Source organism: Cyphomyrmex costatus, unplaced genomic scaffold (genome assembly GCF_001594065.2).
Source record: "Cyphomyrmex costatus isolate MS0001 unplaced genomic scaffold, Ccosl1.0 scaffold130, whole genome shotgun sequence".
Taxonomy (NCBI): domain Eukaryota; kingdom Metazoa; phylum Arthropoda; class Insecta; order Hymenoptera; family Formicidae; genus Cyphomyrmex; species Cyphomyrmex costatus.
Window position 1 is genome coordinate 121,253 of NW_017275283.1, and position 20,070 is coordinate 141,322.

Below are 20,070 nucleotides of genomic sequence, written 5' to 3' on the forward strand. Positions count from 1 at the left end.
CGATCCTTTGGATGGGGAAACACGATTTTACTCCTTGGGTCATCGGGAATAGGAAAACCGAAAATAAAACTCGATAAACGGTTTCGTATTACGCGGGTCCCTCGGTATTAAACCTGCTTATCCACATTTATAATTAATTATCTCGGCTAATGTCGGACGCACATAAAGTTTGCATTTTGCTCTTCAAGGTGTATGTGTATGAAGATTAGTATGAGAAATTGGAACGATTAAAACGATGAAAAGAAACGTAATGTCTCTCAAAACCATTGACACACATGTTACTACAAGAGTAGCAATATGTGTGTCAGTGTTTTCGAGATATTATTAAAAAATGAAGGACTATCGTAATATACATACCTAAGCTACATTTTTACTTAAAAACTTGTGAATTAATTTATTTAGATCGATGACAAAGGAACGAAACAGTTTTTCACCTGATCGATTCGCTAGATGATTCGCAAGATACATATATCATATATAGGTGCGCATACGTTACGAGTCATATTATATCCTTTGTGAAAACGAAACCGTAGAGAAAGCCGCTTTAAAGGCCATAAAACATTTGTTTCCACCGTCACCGCTTGCCGGGGTGGTATATTGCGTTCGTCCGCAAGCGCGGGATTTTGAATTGAATTTGAAATCAGGGGGCCCGATTTTATGGCAGTCGGGTGCCAAATGTCGAAGTGTCGCGCCTGGTGCCGGCTTATCGCCGGTAACCTCTGAAATTCCGGGATGAAAGCTCGAAAAAGAGGCGTTATCGGTTTACTTCGCAGGTCGCGATACAGGATGCAGAAAACCGTTCAATTCCGTTTTCGATTTGGACTTCGCGTGAAAAAGTACGAGAAAGGGATATAAAAAGGCGCGGAGGTCACTGTTTCGTTTTATTGGCCCTACTCTAGCTTGATGATCACTTGAAACGATCGGGTCATACTTATAGCTCAGAGGTTCAAAGCTTTCTTCTTTCAACTTGTTGCAGATGTTTTCCGCGAGATTCCGAAATTCTCTCCCTATTATTAGCAATATTCATTTTCTTACTTCAATGTTTTTGTTTCACTCATCGCTACTATCTCAAAATGTGACGTCAGAAGCGAGAAAATACAATAAAAATTTTTACAAATAATTTGAACGGAAATATTTTTTTAATAAAACATTTTCAATCGATAAAATAAACTTATAAAATATATAAAATATATCGAAAATGATCTACTTGTTTCAGGGAAAAATTAAATCATATTTATTTTTATATATTATATTAATTTGAATTTGTCATAACTATAAATGTAGTTTACTTCGTTTTTGGTTATGCATAATTTATTTCCTGATACATAGTTATTTATATAATTAACATATTTCACAAATTAGTATTATTTATTATAAGTGTTTCATTGAAACATATTTGCATATTAATATGTTCTACAAGATTTTTTATCGTGTATATTTTTCTCGCTTTTGACATCATAATCTGGGATGTAATAATAGTGATAAGTAAATAGGAGCCTTAAATTCACATTTTGATTAATTTCATATTAAAAGAGAATAAGATCAAAATTGATTCCATTTTTTCTACAGATATATAAAACATCTTTTTCAATATAAATTTTATATGTATATTGAATTTTTTTTATCTGATTACTATATTTAAATAAAGCAGACATAATATCACTTTCAAGACCTCTTCTACAATGATATTTGTAAGACAAACGAATGTAATATTAATATTAAATATAGCATTGATGTCGCATTGCAAATCACAATATCGACAATATAATTATATCGATGTTTGCAATAATTCGTGTTAATATTAATTTGCACAGACGACATTAATATGTCGAAATGTTATGAAATATAGATATGCAATATGTATGTTAAATAAATAAATTTTGCACAAGATCAGCAGAAATCGTTAATATCTGGAACAAACGATATTAGATTGTAACAGTTGCTATAGTAACAAATATTCCTTCTAGGATTCTTCATGATAACGCGCGTCATGTGCCACATTGACAATAAATGTTATTAACAAAAAGAGTATTACAATGTGGTGCGGATTAACGTCTTAAACCTTATCACATATAAACAGCTGCGGCTATATTCAGTGATATTACATGGATGAATGTTATCATATTTCGTCATCATTCGATAAAAACGACTGTTTCATTGTTTGAATTAGCAAATTCAGTTTTATTGTCGTATTCTCTAAACAACCACCACTCATATACCTCTGCGACTGGTAAATATATTTCATTCTATGTTTTGAAAATTTTCAAACGCAATGCTTTCTCTCTCGAAGAGCATTTTCATACACTATTCATATTATTATGTCAATATTGTGTTAATCGCTGAATTAGGTCTGATTGAATAATTTATCGCAAACATTTTTAATTTTTTATATATGTATATATGTACTTTTCACGATTATATTTAATATCGATTTATATCGTAACAGTTACCAAACAAACGTTTAATTAATATAAATATAAAAGAGAGGGAAAAGATAAATATAGATACAGAAAAAAAAATAGACTCAGGATAGAATAGTAAACATAAAATAGTTATAATCTGTTGCATGATTAGATTAGAGGCATTAAACAACCATTGCTAGCTCTGTGATGTCCAAGAAGTGTTAAAAAAAGCAATAAAAAATAAATATTAGCAAATTGAGAGATTATTTTCAGAGATTAATTCCTTACCTGATCGTTGTCTTGCTGATCTTGGCCGTAAGTGGGAGTATCACCATTAGGGGTGGTGGCGGCGGAGGGTCGTTGTGACGTTGACAAGTTGATCGCGCCGTCTCCGTCTGTATCATGATCCATTATGCCATCGTCCTGAAATCACGATCATCATTACGTCAATATATTTTTATGCACCAAACTCGATACACTCTTATACACCAAAAACTACACAAACAAAGTGCGCCTTTGGAGAACATTGTTGAGTTTATGTTTTCCTATCATCATAATTTAATTTCTTATAGTAATAATAATAATGTATTAGGTGTACAAATTAGTTCGGTCCGTTTTTTGTGTTCAAAAATGCATTTATTTCAAAACAAAATGAATGAACAGATTAATTAAAGTATTGTCCATCGCTGGCTACTACTTTTTCCCATCTCTCAGATCATTTTCGAATTCCATCTCGAAAAAATGACTCGTCTTTGGAGGCGATCATCTTTTGGACCGAACTAATTTGTACTCTCACTGTACTCCCACATAGCAATATCTGTAATAATCTAGGAAAAAATGATTCATGGAGTTGCTGTCAACATAGATATAATATCAATTTAATTAAATATAATTAGAATTGATATTTTTTGTTCGAAAATAACACCAGCACGTTAATCTTGTTTTTGTTTTAATAAGATATATAACAAAAATATTGCAATGTAATAGCTATTATGGTACAAATTATTTGTTATACCGAATATAAAAATGTATTTCGCTTTATATTTACATTTGTAATGTTTTACTCATTTCACACATGATATTTAAGTAAATATGTTAGCAACTTCTACGCTTATAAAATCTGTCACGATTTATTCTTGCAATACAAATTGTTCAATATATTTTTATTCGTTACTTTTAACTTTACTTGTTATGAGTTACTTTTTGCTATTAAACGTTAATCTTGACGTTTAGTCAGTTATTGTTACCACCATAAAGAATTGCAACGTCATTGCCAAATCACTATTATTAAATGTAACGACAAAACTAACAGTGTTATTATTACTTCCTATTCCTGAATAATATACAAATACAAATTTAGCATAAACTCTCTAGTCGTACATAAATATCAGAAGGAGATGAAAAGATATCAGAAATATACAGAAAAAGTGCTGTACAATAAACACGCAACAATTAAATGTAGAGTATTTTTGGAGTATTCAGTCGTGATCCCGGAACATGATAATCGTGACGAAATCTTGAAACATGCAATCTTATCCGACATTGCCCTAGCATGCGCTTTGATTTTAAATCGAAGTCTGACGCACGTGATTTCACCTACCCGATGCAAGAGAAACAATGTTTCGCGATTGCGAAGCTAATAATATATATATTCCCGGAAATGCGTAACATCATGCTAAGATTCTGCTAAATTCACTCCAAGACTCTGCTTCTCATCATAAGCGGTGTATAATACACAATACCTATGTGGTTATCGTAAATATTTCGCAGCATCGCGCTATGCTTCAGCCGTGTATAAATAATTCGTAAATTCCGACGTAATATCATTATACGCGAGCGTATAAAGCGTGTGTATATTGACGAAAATTTTAAATAGAAAATTATACAATAAGGTATGTATGTATTCTGAATAGCTAATTTATTGCAAAGTTAAATGACGCGTTTATAGTAAAACATAAGAAACGAATGAATATATAGGATATAAATGTTCCACAAATTGTTGTATCACGTTCGTGTCTGTGTGCAAAACAGATTCTGAATTAAATTATACACTTAGGTATTAATTATTTAAGAAAAATTAGTTATGTAATATTCCTCGATCATGCATCTTGCTAAATCAGAAAGCGTCATTTTCTCCAGAAAGGAATAATTACGCGCGACATGCAACCCGTTAATTAAACATCGGCCAGTTATTTCGAATTCCATGGCCAGAAGAGGTGCGTACAGAGAGTATCTCGTATGTAAAATTTAAAAAAAAACACAATCAAGCGTTGTGTAGTATAATTAATGTTCACTTCACATCATCGATTATTCACGACGACAGTCGCGATTAATATTACGTCACGCCTTAAGTCACCTAAGACGATCGCTTAATTAATTCTTAATTAATGTCGGCGTCGCCGAGGATTCAATCAAAATTCCTTACATCTGTTTCGGTTTGCCGGTGGGTGCGTTGCAGTCCATGGGAATTAGTGATAACACTATCTGGGATAGGGACAAAAAATTTGCTGTTTTTCGACTTCGCTGGCAAGACTCCGCTATGAAATGATTCACGCGACGAGTGGCATTTCCGGTTCCGAAAGAGCAACAACGTGGCGCGTCGCAAACACTCCGCGCCTACGTCCACTGTATACATCCGGAATGCACATGCGGAAATCTCTCCCCCCCCCCGCCCCCTGCAATGGTGGCGGAAGTCACACCTCCGCGCGAGATTGTGTCTCACGAAAGCACCGATTGTACACGTTCCTCGCACTGCATCCAAAAAGCGGCACTTTGAACCTCCTCCGCGAAACTCGGTCGCCAGTCACTCGCGAGGCGGTAGGGAGGGAAGACGCGCACCGCACGAGGGGGATAAGACGAAAGCGCAACCCTTGACAAAATGAACGCGACGGACAAGTACAATGGTAGAAAATAAACGGAATAAAATGAGAAAAAAAAAAAAACTGGACGAAGAAGGGAAGGAGGAAAAATGCGTTGGATTCGCGAAGACGAAACCAACGTTAACGCGCCGACCGAGTAGATCGAGGACTAAACACTAAAAGCGGCACAGGCATACCAAGCAGCTCGACCGGCGGGGCTGTTGCTTATTGTGTAAATATAAACAAATATAGTTGAAACCAGCCAACAGGCCTGCTTTCAGCTCCCCCACCCCTCATCACCCCGCTGCCACAGTCCTCCGCTCAATGTGTGTACCCTACCTTCTTCTCCTCCGCGTCCTCATACCCCTCCCCATATTCCCGCGTCCCCCCTACGCGGCACATTCAAAGACTTTCTCCCCTCGTCCCGCTTAGACACCCACCCTTCGCCACGTCCCTGACCCCACTGCTACCAGGCTACATCATATACGGCACATCGTGGTCTGACTCGCCTTGCCATATGTTCATTTCTCCTTCTCACTCTCATTCTCTGTCTATATCTTTTTCTCTTTCCCACTCTTTCTCCTTTTCTCTCTCATTCTGTGCTCGCGCATCACACATCGCCGACGACTTGTCGCACACTGTCGCCGAAGTCGGTGGATTACGTGCCAGCGAGGCCCTAAGAGATCTTAGAAGTTCCTCTCCTCTTTTTTTTTTGTGGGACGCCACCATGGATTGTAGAGAAAGGAAGCGGTCGAAGTGCGTCTTTCGTGGATATTTCTGACGTGCGTGTTGTGGGAATAGCTATGATTATCTAAGGCTAGTTTACGTGCCAAAGTTCTATCACCAATCAATTGGTAACTGTATGAAGAAAAAATACAAAATTTGCCTAAGCTCTAGGTATTTTAACAAGTTTGCATGATATAATTGTGGTATTATCAAATAATAAGAAAAAATCCTTTTGAATTTGCTGTAAAGAAATTACAAAATTGGATAAAAAATACAAAAATAGCTATTTCGAATTATATTTGATGTGCATATAACTTATTATTATTAACTCGGTTGTTTCTGAAGATATATGTATAAAATGCGAAAAGATATCATCTATTAAACAAAATGTTTTAAACAAAAATTTTCATGTTCGTACGTTATTTAAAAATGTCATGAATTTTACAAAAATATACATTCGTTAGGCGCACAAGATATTTTTTCGGCTGGAATTTTCCTGAGTACTTACAATTTATGTTTCAAAATGGCGTCAAACTGGTTTGCTAACAAATTTCTGCCGAGTAAATATTGAAACTTCTCTTTTGGAAATTATATATATCGCTTTGGAGAAAAAGCCACACTTTGTGATATCTCTCTCTATTTATTTTATATCGTATATTTATCTATATTCTCAAGATGTAATCTTCAATAGTAAACTGTACAAACAATTCGCGCGTAACGAATAGCTTTTGACAATACAATCTTCGATGTATCGACGACGCACCGTATGCATCGTTGAAGACTGATCCTCTTAACTCACTGCGTGATAAGCATCTCACTTCACTCCGCATTTCGCGAAAAGAAGTGGACGGTGCAGGTATGGAAATCCTATTCTTTGGTTAGTTATATATATATATATATATATATATATATATATACTCACACATATATACGCGAGAGACTGTACGCATAAGCGATAAATATGCGTGTACACACGTGTTGCTTGACGCAACTTGAACCACCGGCTTCGAGTTTGTACAGGCAAACCGGAAATGGGGGACCGAAAATGTTCCTCGAAACGACATGGTCCTCAAAATATTCCTTTCACTCGTTGCCTCAGCTCCTCGACAATTGCACGAAATAGAGCGATACTGTACTTCCCTGCAGGCTGCGAGAGATCCCGAAGACAAAAACACACGTTCTCGGATTTCGAATTGCACCACGTTTCCTATATGTACAAGCTTATTGTTGCACGAAGACACAATAACTCTGCAAGGGCTAAAGCTTCGGTTATAGCGATCCATTTTGCAGTTAATGATGTATGGAACAATATTAATCTACAGTTTCAATTATAGTCTCTATTGAAAAAATTGATGCAACTGAATAATTTTTAAATTACCAAGAAAAATAAAAAAATGAAATTTATATAAAGTATACATACAAATACAATATTAGAGAATCTCATTAAATTTGAATCTCTCTCTCTCATTAGATTTGTAAATCTTATATCTTATAGCTTATCAATATACGTATATATATGTACATAATTGTCATAAACTACTCACATCATAATGAATACGACATACTAAATTAGGACTCTGAAGTTATTAATTATTATTGGAGCAAATCTTTATTGTCGATATCACGAACTTAATACGTTAATATACGACTTGTAAAATAATACAAAACTAAAATATACATAAATATTACTAAATACTACTTTATTAAGAATCGTAAATATGCAAACCGCTCGAACTCTCCAAAAACTAAATTGAACATTCTAAGATGCCTTCCATTAAACTCATCAATATTTTGGTGAAAAATTTAATAGAAACCTATATATTTCACAGAACACTTGAATAAATAACATAAAGCCAAAGTCGAAGTCGGGACGACTAACCTGCATAAATTCCCGTCGAAAATCCGGCGTTCGCCGTAGCACGGAATTTTCACCGCATTTTCCGCAGCGGTGCTTCAAGCCTTCGACTCGCACATTCTACGCGTGTGGTTTTAGAGAGAGAGAGAGAGAGAGATCGCGTAATATATGTATAAAAATAAATTCTGCAAAATACTAGGCGGATGGTTAACGAAGCAAACGGAGGCCGGTAATTACACGCATCGGTACATAAAGTTCTTATAAGCGGACTCTCTATAAGGATTTAACAACGAGAGTGCTACACGACCGCACCTTTTTCCATGGACAGCGGTATCGTGCGAAGAAAGTTTGCGAGCGACTTTATTAAACACGCGATACCGACCCAACTATCAGAAGCATTCGAAGCGACTCACGGTTTCAGTCAACCATTGTCCAAGAAGTAGGTTGTCCATGACGGCACTGTGAAGGGAGCCGTGTCCCATCGTCGGTCCTATGACAACAAAACTGGAGGCAGAAATAGACGCAGCCGGTTCACTCAGCTTATATACGTTGTATATGTACTAAATATGTATTTATTAAGTAAACAACGGTAAGTCTGGGTTCCCGCCTCGTTTTCTATTTCAATGTGGATAATGCGTTCAAGAATTTTGGGGACTTGCTTGCGCCACTGCTCATAGGCGTGGCTATAGATCATATTTCGAACGAGTAAGACGTGAATGAATACTTCCTGAGCTAAAAAAAAATACATACGTAATTACTTTGGTGAAACGATGAAAGAGTTATATGAGAAACACGAATGAAGTAGTTTTTGTTGAGGTCTCACGGATTCTCTGCAAGTATCTTTCAGTTTTCGTTAGGAAGTTATGTTCATGTATAAATATAAAATATAAAATCTAGAAAATAATTTCAAATCGTAAATTTGTAAAGTTAAAATTGGAAATTACTCTGATTTAATTTTATTTTATTTATCAAAGGAAGCAAACAATAAAGAAATATGTATTACATTATCTATAATAAGACAAGACTTATAGAAATTATTGTGTAGATTAATTTTAACTTTTTCGATATCACAAATCAAATATCTTATAAAGAGAGAGCTATAGAAATTCTTTTGTTAATGTAAAAACAATTAATTATAATTATTAATACAAATATATATACAATATATATTGGAATAAATATAAGTATCAGGAAAATTATTTTAATAAATAAATATTAATAGATTGACCTTTTTATTCGGCTATTATATGTCAATATTATTCCTCTATTTCATATTTTAATTCTGTAAATACAGATCGACTGAAACAATTATCTAAACTTTAATGAAGATATTGTAATTTAGATACAATTTATTTGGCTGATGCTGCATACTGACAGCACACTGAAAAGAAATCTAGTAAATCTAAATACATATTTCTTTGAATAGTAAACATTTACTAACAATACGTACAATTACTGATAATAATTAAATATTTATTCAATAATGCTAATTAGATGAAATTAATGGTTTTTGTATCAAATAAATATACGTTTGTATTTAGTAAATATTTATTTAGAACTATATTCAAATATTTATCGAAATTTAGTATTTATTTGCAGTGCACTTATCGCTAATTTGCACTTCATCCGACGAATGAAAATGAAATGTGACATTAAACAGAGAATAATATTGCAACTTGTTATTAAGCATCGTAAAGCAGCAAAATGATATACAAAGGACAGTAGGCGACCGATTCACCAATCCAGTCGTAAAGGAGGATAATCGTTAAGAGTCGAAGCAAGAAGAGATAACGAGAGTTCATATATCCCCATCAAACCAGAAAGGGCGACAAGGCAAACGCACGTCTTCCCACGTGCTTACGGCCGTTTGAAGTCCTTTCGGCATATATACACATACGCAGGCACCGAGGGTCCGGTTCTCCCCTACTAAATAATAAACGAGAGGATTTACCCCCGTCAGGTTCGCGCGACGGTACATAAAAATACTTGAATCTGAGAAATTAGCGAGGTAACGGGCTGTCGTCCGTTGTGGGTGGCGCGAAAGAGAGGCATGAGGGTGCGAAGCGAGATGGAGAAGGAGAGTTGGTGAAAGAGGAGACGTTGAAAAAGAGAGAAACGTGGAAGGGGTCGGCCGGCGCGGCGGAGGCGTTTCGGTCTCCGTGCAGAGTGGCCAGGAAAAAAGGGTACCTAAAAGGGTTGAATTAATGTCGCGATAAATATATGATTTAAGGTGGAAACGTTTGCAACTCCGGCTAATTTTTTATCTCAGAACCGCGGCCGCTCGCCGATGGTGAGGGTTTTTACCCTAGAAAAGCAAGCGCACGACGATCTATCCATGGCGCTGGCCGCCGGCGCGGCGCGGCGCGAGAGGGAGACAGGGCGGAAGGGAGTCGAGTGGGAAGAAGAGGGTGGCTGAGAGGAGGGCCTCGAATCTACCGCTTATTTCTTTTTTCGGGTAATTTACTACCGGCGAGAATTTGAGCGGACGCGCGCTTTTTAATAGTTCGCGCCACTCTCGAAGGATCGGACGTGCTCCTTTCCCCTCGCCCCGCGTTTCCAACCCCTGCGTGCATAGGACACGTATTGGCCTTTCCGCCCTGTGTCTTTTCTGCTTTGTCCCTCGTTCCCCATATCGGAAGGACAACGAGGAGGAGGCGTCGTTCACGGTGGTTACGATAAAAATTACGAGACTATAAAGCGGGCATCTACACGCGCTTTATGTCACAAGACTTGGAGCGGCGAATTTTACTACAGATTACTCATCGCTTTTTTTTTAGCGTCGTTTAACTTCGAGAACGGCGCTGGGTCTATGAAGACGCGAGCGTGGGGTCAATCAGCGCCGGAACGACCGTTTTACGCGCTCGTAATGCGCTCGTCGTGGTTTCTCTCTCTCTTGTTGTTCGTACACCCGTAACACGCGCGTATGAATATTACAAAGCGTATAACAATCGCTCAGAGAGCAAAAGTCGTGTACTTATTTCGCTTTTTCATTCAAGAATTCCATATTCATCGATGAAAGACCTGTTTTTTTTTTTTTTTTTTTTAAGTGAACTTCATTTGTTTTCTACCCGGAGTATAATTAATATGTATGCTGCACGTCATGAATAAAAAGCTCAGACCAATAGGTTAGTGCTACTGGAATTTATTATGTTATTTACGTTATTACTTCACGAGACTTTATTTTGAAAAATTGAATTATTTTAACTTAATCCTTTGATGTCACACATGGGGGACATAACACACTTGGAATCCAATTAATTTTCTTACAACATTTATAAAAATATTGTAAAAAATTATTTCAATCAATCTAGATATTAGGAATATAACAGTAGCAAATAAATATATATCTTTGTTAATAAAAAGATTATAAACAATGAAAGAAACATTGGAAAAGTATTGGAAAACGAAAAAACCAAGTATGCCAGATGCTCTGATCGAAGAGTTAACTAACAATAGTAAAATGGATTTTGTCAAGCTAGACAATGAATATCTTTTTTTATTATCACAAATTTCGCTGTTAGCGATTCATATTTCGCATGAAATTCTGTCGAATTTTAAAACATGTAGGAATTTCTTCGCCAAGTTTTCTCGCTTTGTCAAAGTTCTGAAACAAGAAAGAGTTTGTTCGCAGTGTCCGATAAATAAATAGGAAACACCTGCGAGCACACATGCGTCGTCACGTCCGCTCACGCGGAAATATTTATCGCAATGCTATAGCGCGATAAACATCGCCATACACATTTATGTTTACCTTAACGCCACGTTACGAACGATAGCCAACCAAACATTTACATCTGTCTCGTATCGACGCGACACGATAAACACGTTTCCTCGAATCTAAGAAGGAAAACGGCCATCGTCAGCAATAGAAGCGTTCTATCACGAAAAGCGCAACTCTCAATATCCATCCCTTTACATATCTAACCAGAAATAGCCAGCCTCGTACACGATCCCTTAAACTGGAATATCCCAGCGGGACCGCAAACACGCGTTTCCCCAATTATCTACGTGGTCTGACGTGGGCGGACGGGGGTTAAGCGTCGTTACCGGCACTGAATCTCGCGTGTATCAACGGTATACGTGACATCGGGTCCATGATGATCGCAGTGAGAAGCGAGAGTCGACTTTATTCCCAGATCGCACCGCGAGAATAGGAAAAGCGAAAGAGAATGGAATAAGACAGACACATACATACGCGCACACAGAAAGAGAAATTTCCTTTAATGGCAAGGATAGGAATAGAAAATAATAAATTTAAAAGAATAAGAAAAGGAAGTAGAAAAAGCTAAGTCAAGATCTCAAGAAAGAATATAGACAAGAAAGAATAAAGCGATAAGTTCCAACGAAAAAGACAGTTGAACAATAGCAATCGAAATATTTATTTAAAAAAGTATAATAAACAAGGGGCATGAATGATGAGATAGTAAAGAAGAAACACGAAGAAGACGGCCAGATAAAGAGACAGTACGCGAGTGGACAGAACAGTAAACGGGGTGGAGGCCAGTCGGAGATCGTCCGAGAATAACAGAGGGTGTCTGAAGCGAGAGGCAGAAACACGGGGGATGGGCAGTCACCCTCCAGGAAGCGAGAGGAGCGTCGACCGCTTAGGTTTCCGCAGCGTCGACGCTTTTTGGATTAACCGCTCGGACATTAGAATACGGAATTGATATATTATGGTCGTGGACCGCCGTCGGTGGACCGTTTCCTCGACCGTTTCCACCCGCTACCACCCCTTCTTTCGCCGCGGAACCGCGAGGGTCAGGCGGATCCGTGAAAGAAGGAGGGCGGATGGTCCGGTTACACACACTCTTTAGGCATGACTGCTCGCCACTCGCATCTTTCATCGCATTATCTCGGCCTCGTAAAACATTCCTTTATAGGTTGCCGAAATGTCCCCTTGCATGAAGACAAGGAGGAAGAAGAGTAGGCTGACTACTGTACTATGTCTTCGTCTTGAATGTCACAATTATTCCATGGACATACTTTTACGAGTTTAATTTCTTACAAAAGTAACCCAATTCCGAAGTATACGTGTAAAAGAAAATTATAAAGGAGAGATTATTAACAATTATAAGTCGTATATTAGATCGACGAGAATAAATCAATTTAAAAAAATAGAAACTTATTTTCGATTCAGGCGAATCTTAATGCTTAAATATTTCAAAGTGTATATATATATATATATATATACATATATACATATATAATAATATATGCATATCTTAATTCTGCAAACCGCGCACCGAAATCTTTATCAGATTTGAAACGCATAAAAAATTACCTAATTTATTAATATTAATGACATAATATAATTGTTTATGATCGTATATACATTCTTTTAATATAACAAAATTATAATAAAATATAAAAGAATAATTCCTAATATTGAATTTTAAAAGTTTTGTCAACAAATAGTATATTACACATATAAAACATATTTATTCAATCCTATTTGAAAGAAATATAATTGTGTAATATTTATAAGCAACTTAAATAAAAATGATTTTTATATGTATATATTCATTCTTTATAATGAATATAATTCTAAAAACATGTGTATAATTTTTATATCTCTTTTCAATATCTTTTTCTTTAATACTTTGACAGTTGATAGTGACATCATATGCATTTGAGTTGCATCAATCAACGATAATGTTGATATCTAATGTATCTAAAAGAGTCAAGTAAATGTTTTATTTTACTTGTCAAGAATTGCTGATATATTTATCATATATCATCTACTATTTGCTAGCTCAAACATCATTCCAACATATATAACTTTTCAATCATATTATATACATAATACATATCAAAATATTGAATAATCCAAAAAGATAATTTTATTTTTAAAACGAAATCATTGCTTTTTTATTTCCTCTGAATTTAACAATTCAGCTGGCTTATTAGTCACGATAAATAAGAATAACTTGAAAATACCAGTATACACGACATAGAGATCACTGGTATCGCGTTTTTTTTTTTCAAGTTGATTTATCGCGGTGGCGATTAAGGAGACGGCCTGGAAGCGAGCGTTCGACTCGAATGAACGTCGATCGTCTCTCCCGACTTCAGTTCGATCGGCTAATGGCCTCTGGTAGACATTAACATTGACGGAGGAGGGGGGAGTCGACGGGCGTTTATGTGAGCGTGGCGTTAATTCGGTTTTAAGGCGTCCTCAGTATCCCCTCTTATATCCGTGCCGGTGGTTCTCTTGTTAGCATACTTATCATCCGCTCGTGGAATTAAGAGAGCGAGCGAGGTGTCCGTGGGTGGCGCGATGGCACGAAGAAGCAGCGCACGAGGGTAGAGAAAGACGTTAAGGGATGACTGTCGTACGGAAAGAGAAACGGAGGGGTGGTGGTGCGGGCTGTTGATAATATCAGTCCGAACAGGGTAAGATGGGTATTGGCTGGCGGACTATTGTCGGAGTAATGTTGATTGGATTCAAGACCGAAGGCATTAATCTGCCTTCTTTTATTATGGTACCGAGAGAACCATTCCCTGGTCTCGTCTCTTTCCCTATCCTACGCCTGCGACGATCGTGTCGTCCTCTCGTCGTGAGTTGATACCCACTTACACGAAATACGAAGATTTCTTTTCTGTTTCAACCGTTCTCGCGTTCGCGACGAATTCCTTACGACGCCGTTCAACCTCATGCTCGTATCTATAGTTGCCATCGATCCGAAATACCTCGATTGGAACTTAAAATATGAAGTGTATCTCGGCAGCGTTAAAATCTCGTTCACTGGCGTCCGCCCAAAATTTTGTCTCGCCACTCAATTTATCGAGTATTACCTTCGCTTGAAGGAAGAGCTTCGATATATGTATCTAATTTTTAGAAACACAAGATTCTATTACTACTTCGCGTATAGAGTTCTATCTGTAGATAGAGAGAGACTTCTATCTATACATTCTATCAAATAAAATCCAAATCACAAGTTTCTTTAAAGAATCTGTGATCTATTTTTCCTCAACGAAAACTTTCTAGGCTGTTATGAGTTTTCTCTTTACAATTTTAATATCAAATATATTTTGATAATCGTATCTCAAATCTATCTTAAATAAATTATATGTTAACGATTATTTAGATTTATTTTAAAAGTATGTACCTATAAAGTAGGTTCCTATTCTCAAAAAGATCAATTCTATATTTATGGAAAAATGAAATATTAAAATTTCATTTTGATATAAAGATAGAATATTTATATATAATATATTTTATGAATCTGTAACTTTTTATTCATTTAAATGATCTAATTTAAAGATATTGAACATTGTGATAAGAAATATATATCTATACATTTTATATAGAAAAGAACAAGATCTTGCACGACATTATTTATATAGTGTGAAACCTTAAATTTCGTCATCAGTCTACGGATTAACGACGATTTATCAACGCAAAACGGTACAGTTGTATCGCGAAAAAATCCAGCGAACAATAGTCGACATCGCTATCTCGTAGCTTCGGGCTTTTCGCTTTAGAAAAGAAGGAGATCCAGATGGATGATCGTAAGTGGTGGACAGTGTCCGATAAGAGCAGCCGTCGGAACGAAACGGGACTGGGGTGGTCCGCGGTGGTTGCTGCTCCTGAAGAATGGACCTCTTTGTTTAGCCGTTTATGGTGGAAGAGATTTAGCCGGATTGCCGTCAACCGATAGCCACCGAGGGGTGAACTGGCAAGGGGGTGAAGCTTGGAATCCGTGGAAACTCGCCCCAATACCCGCGCGCAGTTGACTTCTTCTGTCTTCCCTGCTTTTTACCAGCCTTCTGTCCTTTTTGCCGGCTCCTTTTTCCCGCAGGGCAGCGGCAACACCTTCCGAGGAGATTCGGTACGCTTACGAGCGACCCCTCACAATGGCCGGGCATTAGCTGACAACAGAGGTGTGGACACCGGATAGCCCTAACGCCCTTAACACCCGCTCTCGCCCACCCCGCATGATTGGCCGGTCAGCCAGCCGGGCGAAACGTTTCGCATTTATAGCCAGCCGGCGGATCGTTGGGATCTAAATAAAATCTCTGTTCGTGCAGATAAGAACAGCAAGGTTCGCCGAGAAGCAAATCCTCCTCCGCCAGTTTGCCTGGAAAGAAATGCCGAAAGATGTACTCGTACGATTCGTTGATCTTCGATCGAAGCAAAATCACTGCAAAAACGAGGGGTGTAAATATTATCCACAGCAAGAATTATGCTAGTTTCTACCAATGCAGTTTAATTTTAATCTTTGTCCAATTAACTCTCTTCATCATTTTCTAATTCTAAAATTAGAAAATTAGTTGAACCGAGATTAAATTTACATTGATAGAAACGGGTATTAATGATTTAAAAGAATACACACAAAGTTTATAAATTGTAAAGCCAAATGTGATCTGTGTGTAATAACGATGTATCAAAATTCTATTAATTTTGACTTGATAATGATAACTAAATAAATAAATAAAAAACTATCAATTGTATTTATTAATACATAAAGCCATATTACGTATATTATAAATAAAATAATTTACGATGTATAGATTGTAGTGTGATTAGTCAGGACTTGTGCTTCCAGGAGACAAGCTTAAAAAGGACGAATGTTATCAGAGAGAGTTTAGAAATGACCCTTAAAATCGACCTTTACAGGAATCCTACAGACATACACGACTAAGTGGTTGATACGACCAGATACAGTTATGCAATAATGAGCTAATGTAGATAATAGGATTATGTCGAAATCTCCTGTAATTGGCCCCTGAAAAGGTGAGCTCGGTTTTGCTAATCACCCACTAAAAGGTAACTTTGGACGCTTTACAGTTAAGCTTAAGAGGTTTACTGGGCTTTACGTGCATACGAAGACTTTACGATTGTTTCCTTTTTTAGGATCAGATATAAGACGTAAAGACCAATAATTATTGTTTGAATACAATAAGATTAGTCTTATAATTTTATCTGTAAATGTGCTTAAAAGATCGCCGTTCTTTGTCTTCTCAGCGTGGTTATTTCTATCAAATTATTTCTACCAAGAAGTTGGAATTATATCAGTTATATAATCAGAAAAACTTGAAGATTTAATTTTATAAAATCTGCTAACACACGCTAAAAAATGATTATTAAATTTCTACGACGCATGCTCATAAAATTTCAACATGGATATTTAATCACTATCTTAAAGCTTCATAAAAATTATGCATAGATAAAAGTTCTTCCGTAATAAATGACAGAATTTATACTAAGCTAATCATTAAAAAAATTATATTCGATATTGTAACATAAATTATTTGAATTTTCTTCTTCAATATTGAGTTTTATATGAATTTTTAAGAATTATTCTTCAATTAATCTTTTTTAAAAGTTGTTAGTTTATATTTTATCTACGAATTTGAATCGATATTGTTCCTCTTTAAATATATGAGATATGTATGTATCGGCACGAAAGATGAAGAAGCAGGTAATATCTTACAAATGTCATGACACGCTCGATAATACGCATATCGCGGAAATACCCTCATTTTGCTGAACATCCGAGAATCGAGGGCAAGGGATGAAGCTGCCAGTCGAGGAAAACTCCATAAATCACTGCGGAGGCAGAGGAAACCCGAAAGGAAGCTGGCACGTATGGATCGCAACTGTGCGAACGTGCGTGTGCTACCGGCAAAAATATACACGTTCATATATGTACGGGAGAAGGTCCTTATTTACTCTAAAAGGTAAAGGGAAAAACCGACCGCCGTTCTGTCCATCCATACCTAGATGGCTACTTCTGAAGGCTGACCGTTCTCACAGTAAATATATCGAAGTGAATTGCAACTTCGTCCCTAATCCAACCGAATATCCCCATGCTCGGGGCTTGATCCATAGCTCCGCAGTAAATTTGCGCTGAATTTATAAGGACTGCTTCTACCGTCTTCGGGAACATCGTTCTTAACCCGTAAATAGATTTTCTCTGTGACCTGGCGATTTTTTACCGTACACATTATTATAGTAATGCAAACACGAAATTTATAATTCACATCTTATATACAGTAAAGAAATATAAACATACTAAATTTTCCAAATTCATTTAAATTATTAATTATCAAGTTTTTATACGTTATAAAATTAATTATTAGAATATCTTTAAAATATAACGCGATACAGAAGCGGAAAGTTAACGATTTCTTTGTCAATACTAAAAATGTAAACCATGACGACTTAGGATATAAATATAAAACATTTATGTATCAAAATATATCACTTTGGATGGCATGCAATTTTGACGCGATCCCTATTCGGTATAAGAGTAAGAATTCTTGAAGAAGACGCGATGAACTACTTTAACCTCTACCTTTTAGTCCGCGAGTCTCGAGGGTGCTCAGCCGTGTAGTGTCAATGAATAAAAATTTGCGGTGAGGGGTGGCGTTTGATGCCGATTTTAAAGCTTATCCTCCGTCTCTCTCCCTCAGTGGTGAGGACATTACTTTATACTATGGCGCAAGATCCCGCGAGAGGAGTCATGGCCCACAATCAAGGGTGCCCGCGGAGAGGGTAGCTCGCACTTATTTTCGCCTGACTGCCCGCAACCCCCTCGAAGCCCACCCCCTTTTGCGCCTGCTGCGAGCTCGGAATAAGACGGTTTCGCCTGGAGATCATTACGCCACGCCTTAAGTCGAGCTAATATGTCCTCCTTCGCTACGCCACCCCCAAATTCAACCTCCATCCAACCGCGGATCGTATATATCCCTCGAAGAAGCGAGCGTCGCGAGCTAGAAGCCACCGCTGTCGCCGTTGCGACATAGACAATTTAATGCCATTTTATAAATTATACATCGTCTGCAAGCTCGCGAGACGAGCCGATTACCAGGGTAGATCCTTCGTTCTCTATTTAATCCAGTCTCGTGGTATATATGTGTGCCACGTCGGGATACCTATGTACGGTCGCGACAGCTCGGGCGAATACGTGTACGCGTGACGGCGAGGAAGAATTTCAGGGAAGAGTAGAGGCATCCGGACGGGGATTCCTGATGCGGAACTTGCCAGACGTCGCGGACGTTTATCGGCGCTACTAAATGTAGTATGTGAATTCGGGGGAGATAAGTAAGTGTAGGCCAATGTGTTGGTCTGTGCAATACGTAGTCGAGATCGGTGTGGTCGTTTATAGATGGGTTCTTAACGTGAAAGATATTTCGATAGTGTCTACTCGCGCTCGCCACTTCTCGTGCTAGATAGATTTACAGCTAACTTGGTTTAATTATTTTAGAGCAATCTTCAATTTTCTCATTTTCTTTCAATAAATTTAGAACGTTCAAGCAACTATAGTAGACGTGTTATAGATAGAAAAATTAAGAATTATAAAATTGAAATAATAAAAAAGGGGACAAGAGGGACGCTCACCCTAAAATCGATAACTATGCGTCCGCAAATCTAAAGGACCCTCTCTACTCTACTACCCCGACAGAGAGACGAAAGAAAAGTACAGAGCCAGGGGCACCCCACGACATTGCCGTATTATAAAAATAATATATCGATATCGTAATAAGGGAATGATTGGATACGTCGAGGCGGTATATATCCATCGACGCCCTAAAATTTCACCTCTCTTATTCTTATTTGCAGCATGTCTGCGCTATATCTTTGAAACGACGTAAGGGTGGTTTTTGAATGATGTATTGCGGACGTAACGAAAGATGGAGAAATCAAAGCTAGATAAGTTTTCTGAGGATTCTAAATTCTCAAAAAGATTTTTTTAAGTCTTTTACTATGCACATATATGTATGTTATATAATAGTCGTTATTTGAAAAATATATGAGACTAAAAAAGTTTTTGAAAGGATTAATATCAAAAAGTTGATACAAGTCTCGGTTACCAAAATTTGTAATTGTGTATCATAAAAGATGTTTCGTTGTTCACGTTTTTATAGAAAGATATATTTTCCATAAAGAGAGAATTAAGAGTTCCTATTAATAACGAATTCTTTAATATAGTTAAAAAATCTTCCTTTATATATTTTTCAACATTCGTGAAGACTTTTTTTTTTAGACATGAAATAGATATTATTGCATACCTATGAATAATTAGAATTCTCTTCTTCAAACGATTATAAGATTAATTATCAATTTGTAATTATAATGATGTTCAACGCATGCTTTTTTTATACATCATGCTGTTCGATCAATAATTCTACGTGCTTATCCAATAATAAATGAAGGAAATACTTGTATATATACGATATCGCGCAACATCTCCTTCTGAGAAGACGATCTTCCACCCTCACT

The 20,070-nt window shown here is 36.9% G+C and overlaps 1 protein-coding gene across 1 annotated transcript in view; it reads right to left on the reverse strand.

The window, feature by feature from the left end:
- FoxP (forkhead box transcription factor P) overlaps positions 1-20,070 on the reverse strand; it is a 302,737-nt gene that overhangs the window by 102,701 nt on the left and 179,966 nt on the right. Inside the window, exon 3 of the mRNA XM_018550837.1 lies at positions 2,691-2,825. Within this exon, the coding sequence (XP_018406339.1) occupies positions 2,691-2,825 (135 nt within the window). The remainder of the gene's footprint in view (positions 1-2,690; positions 2,826-20,070) is intronic.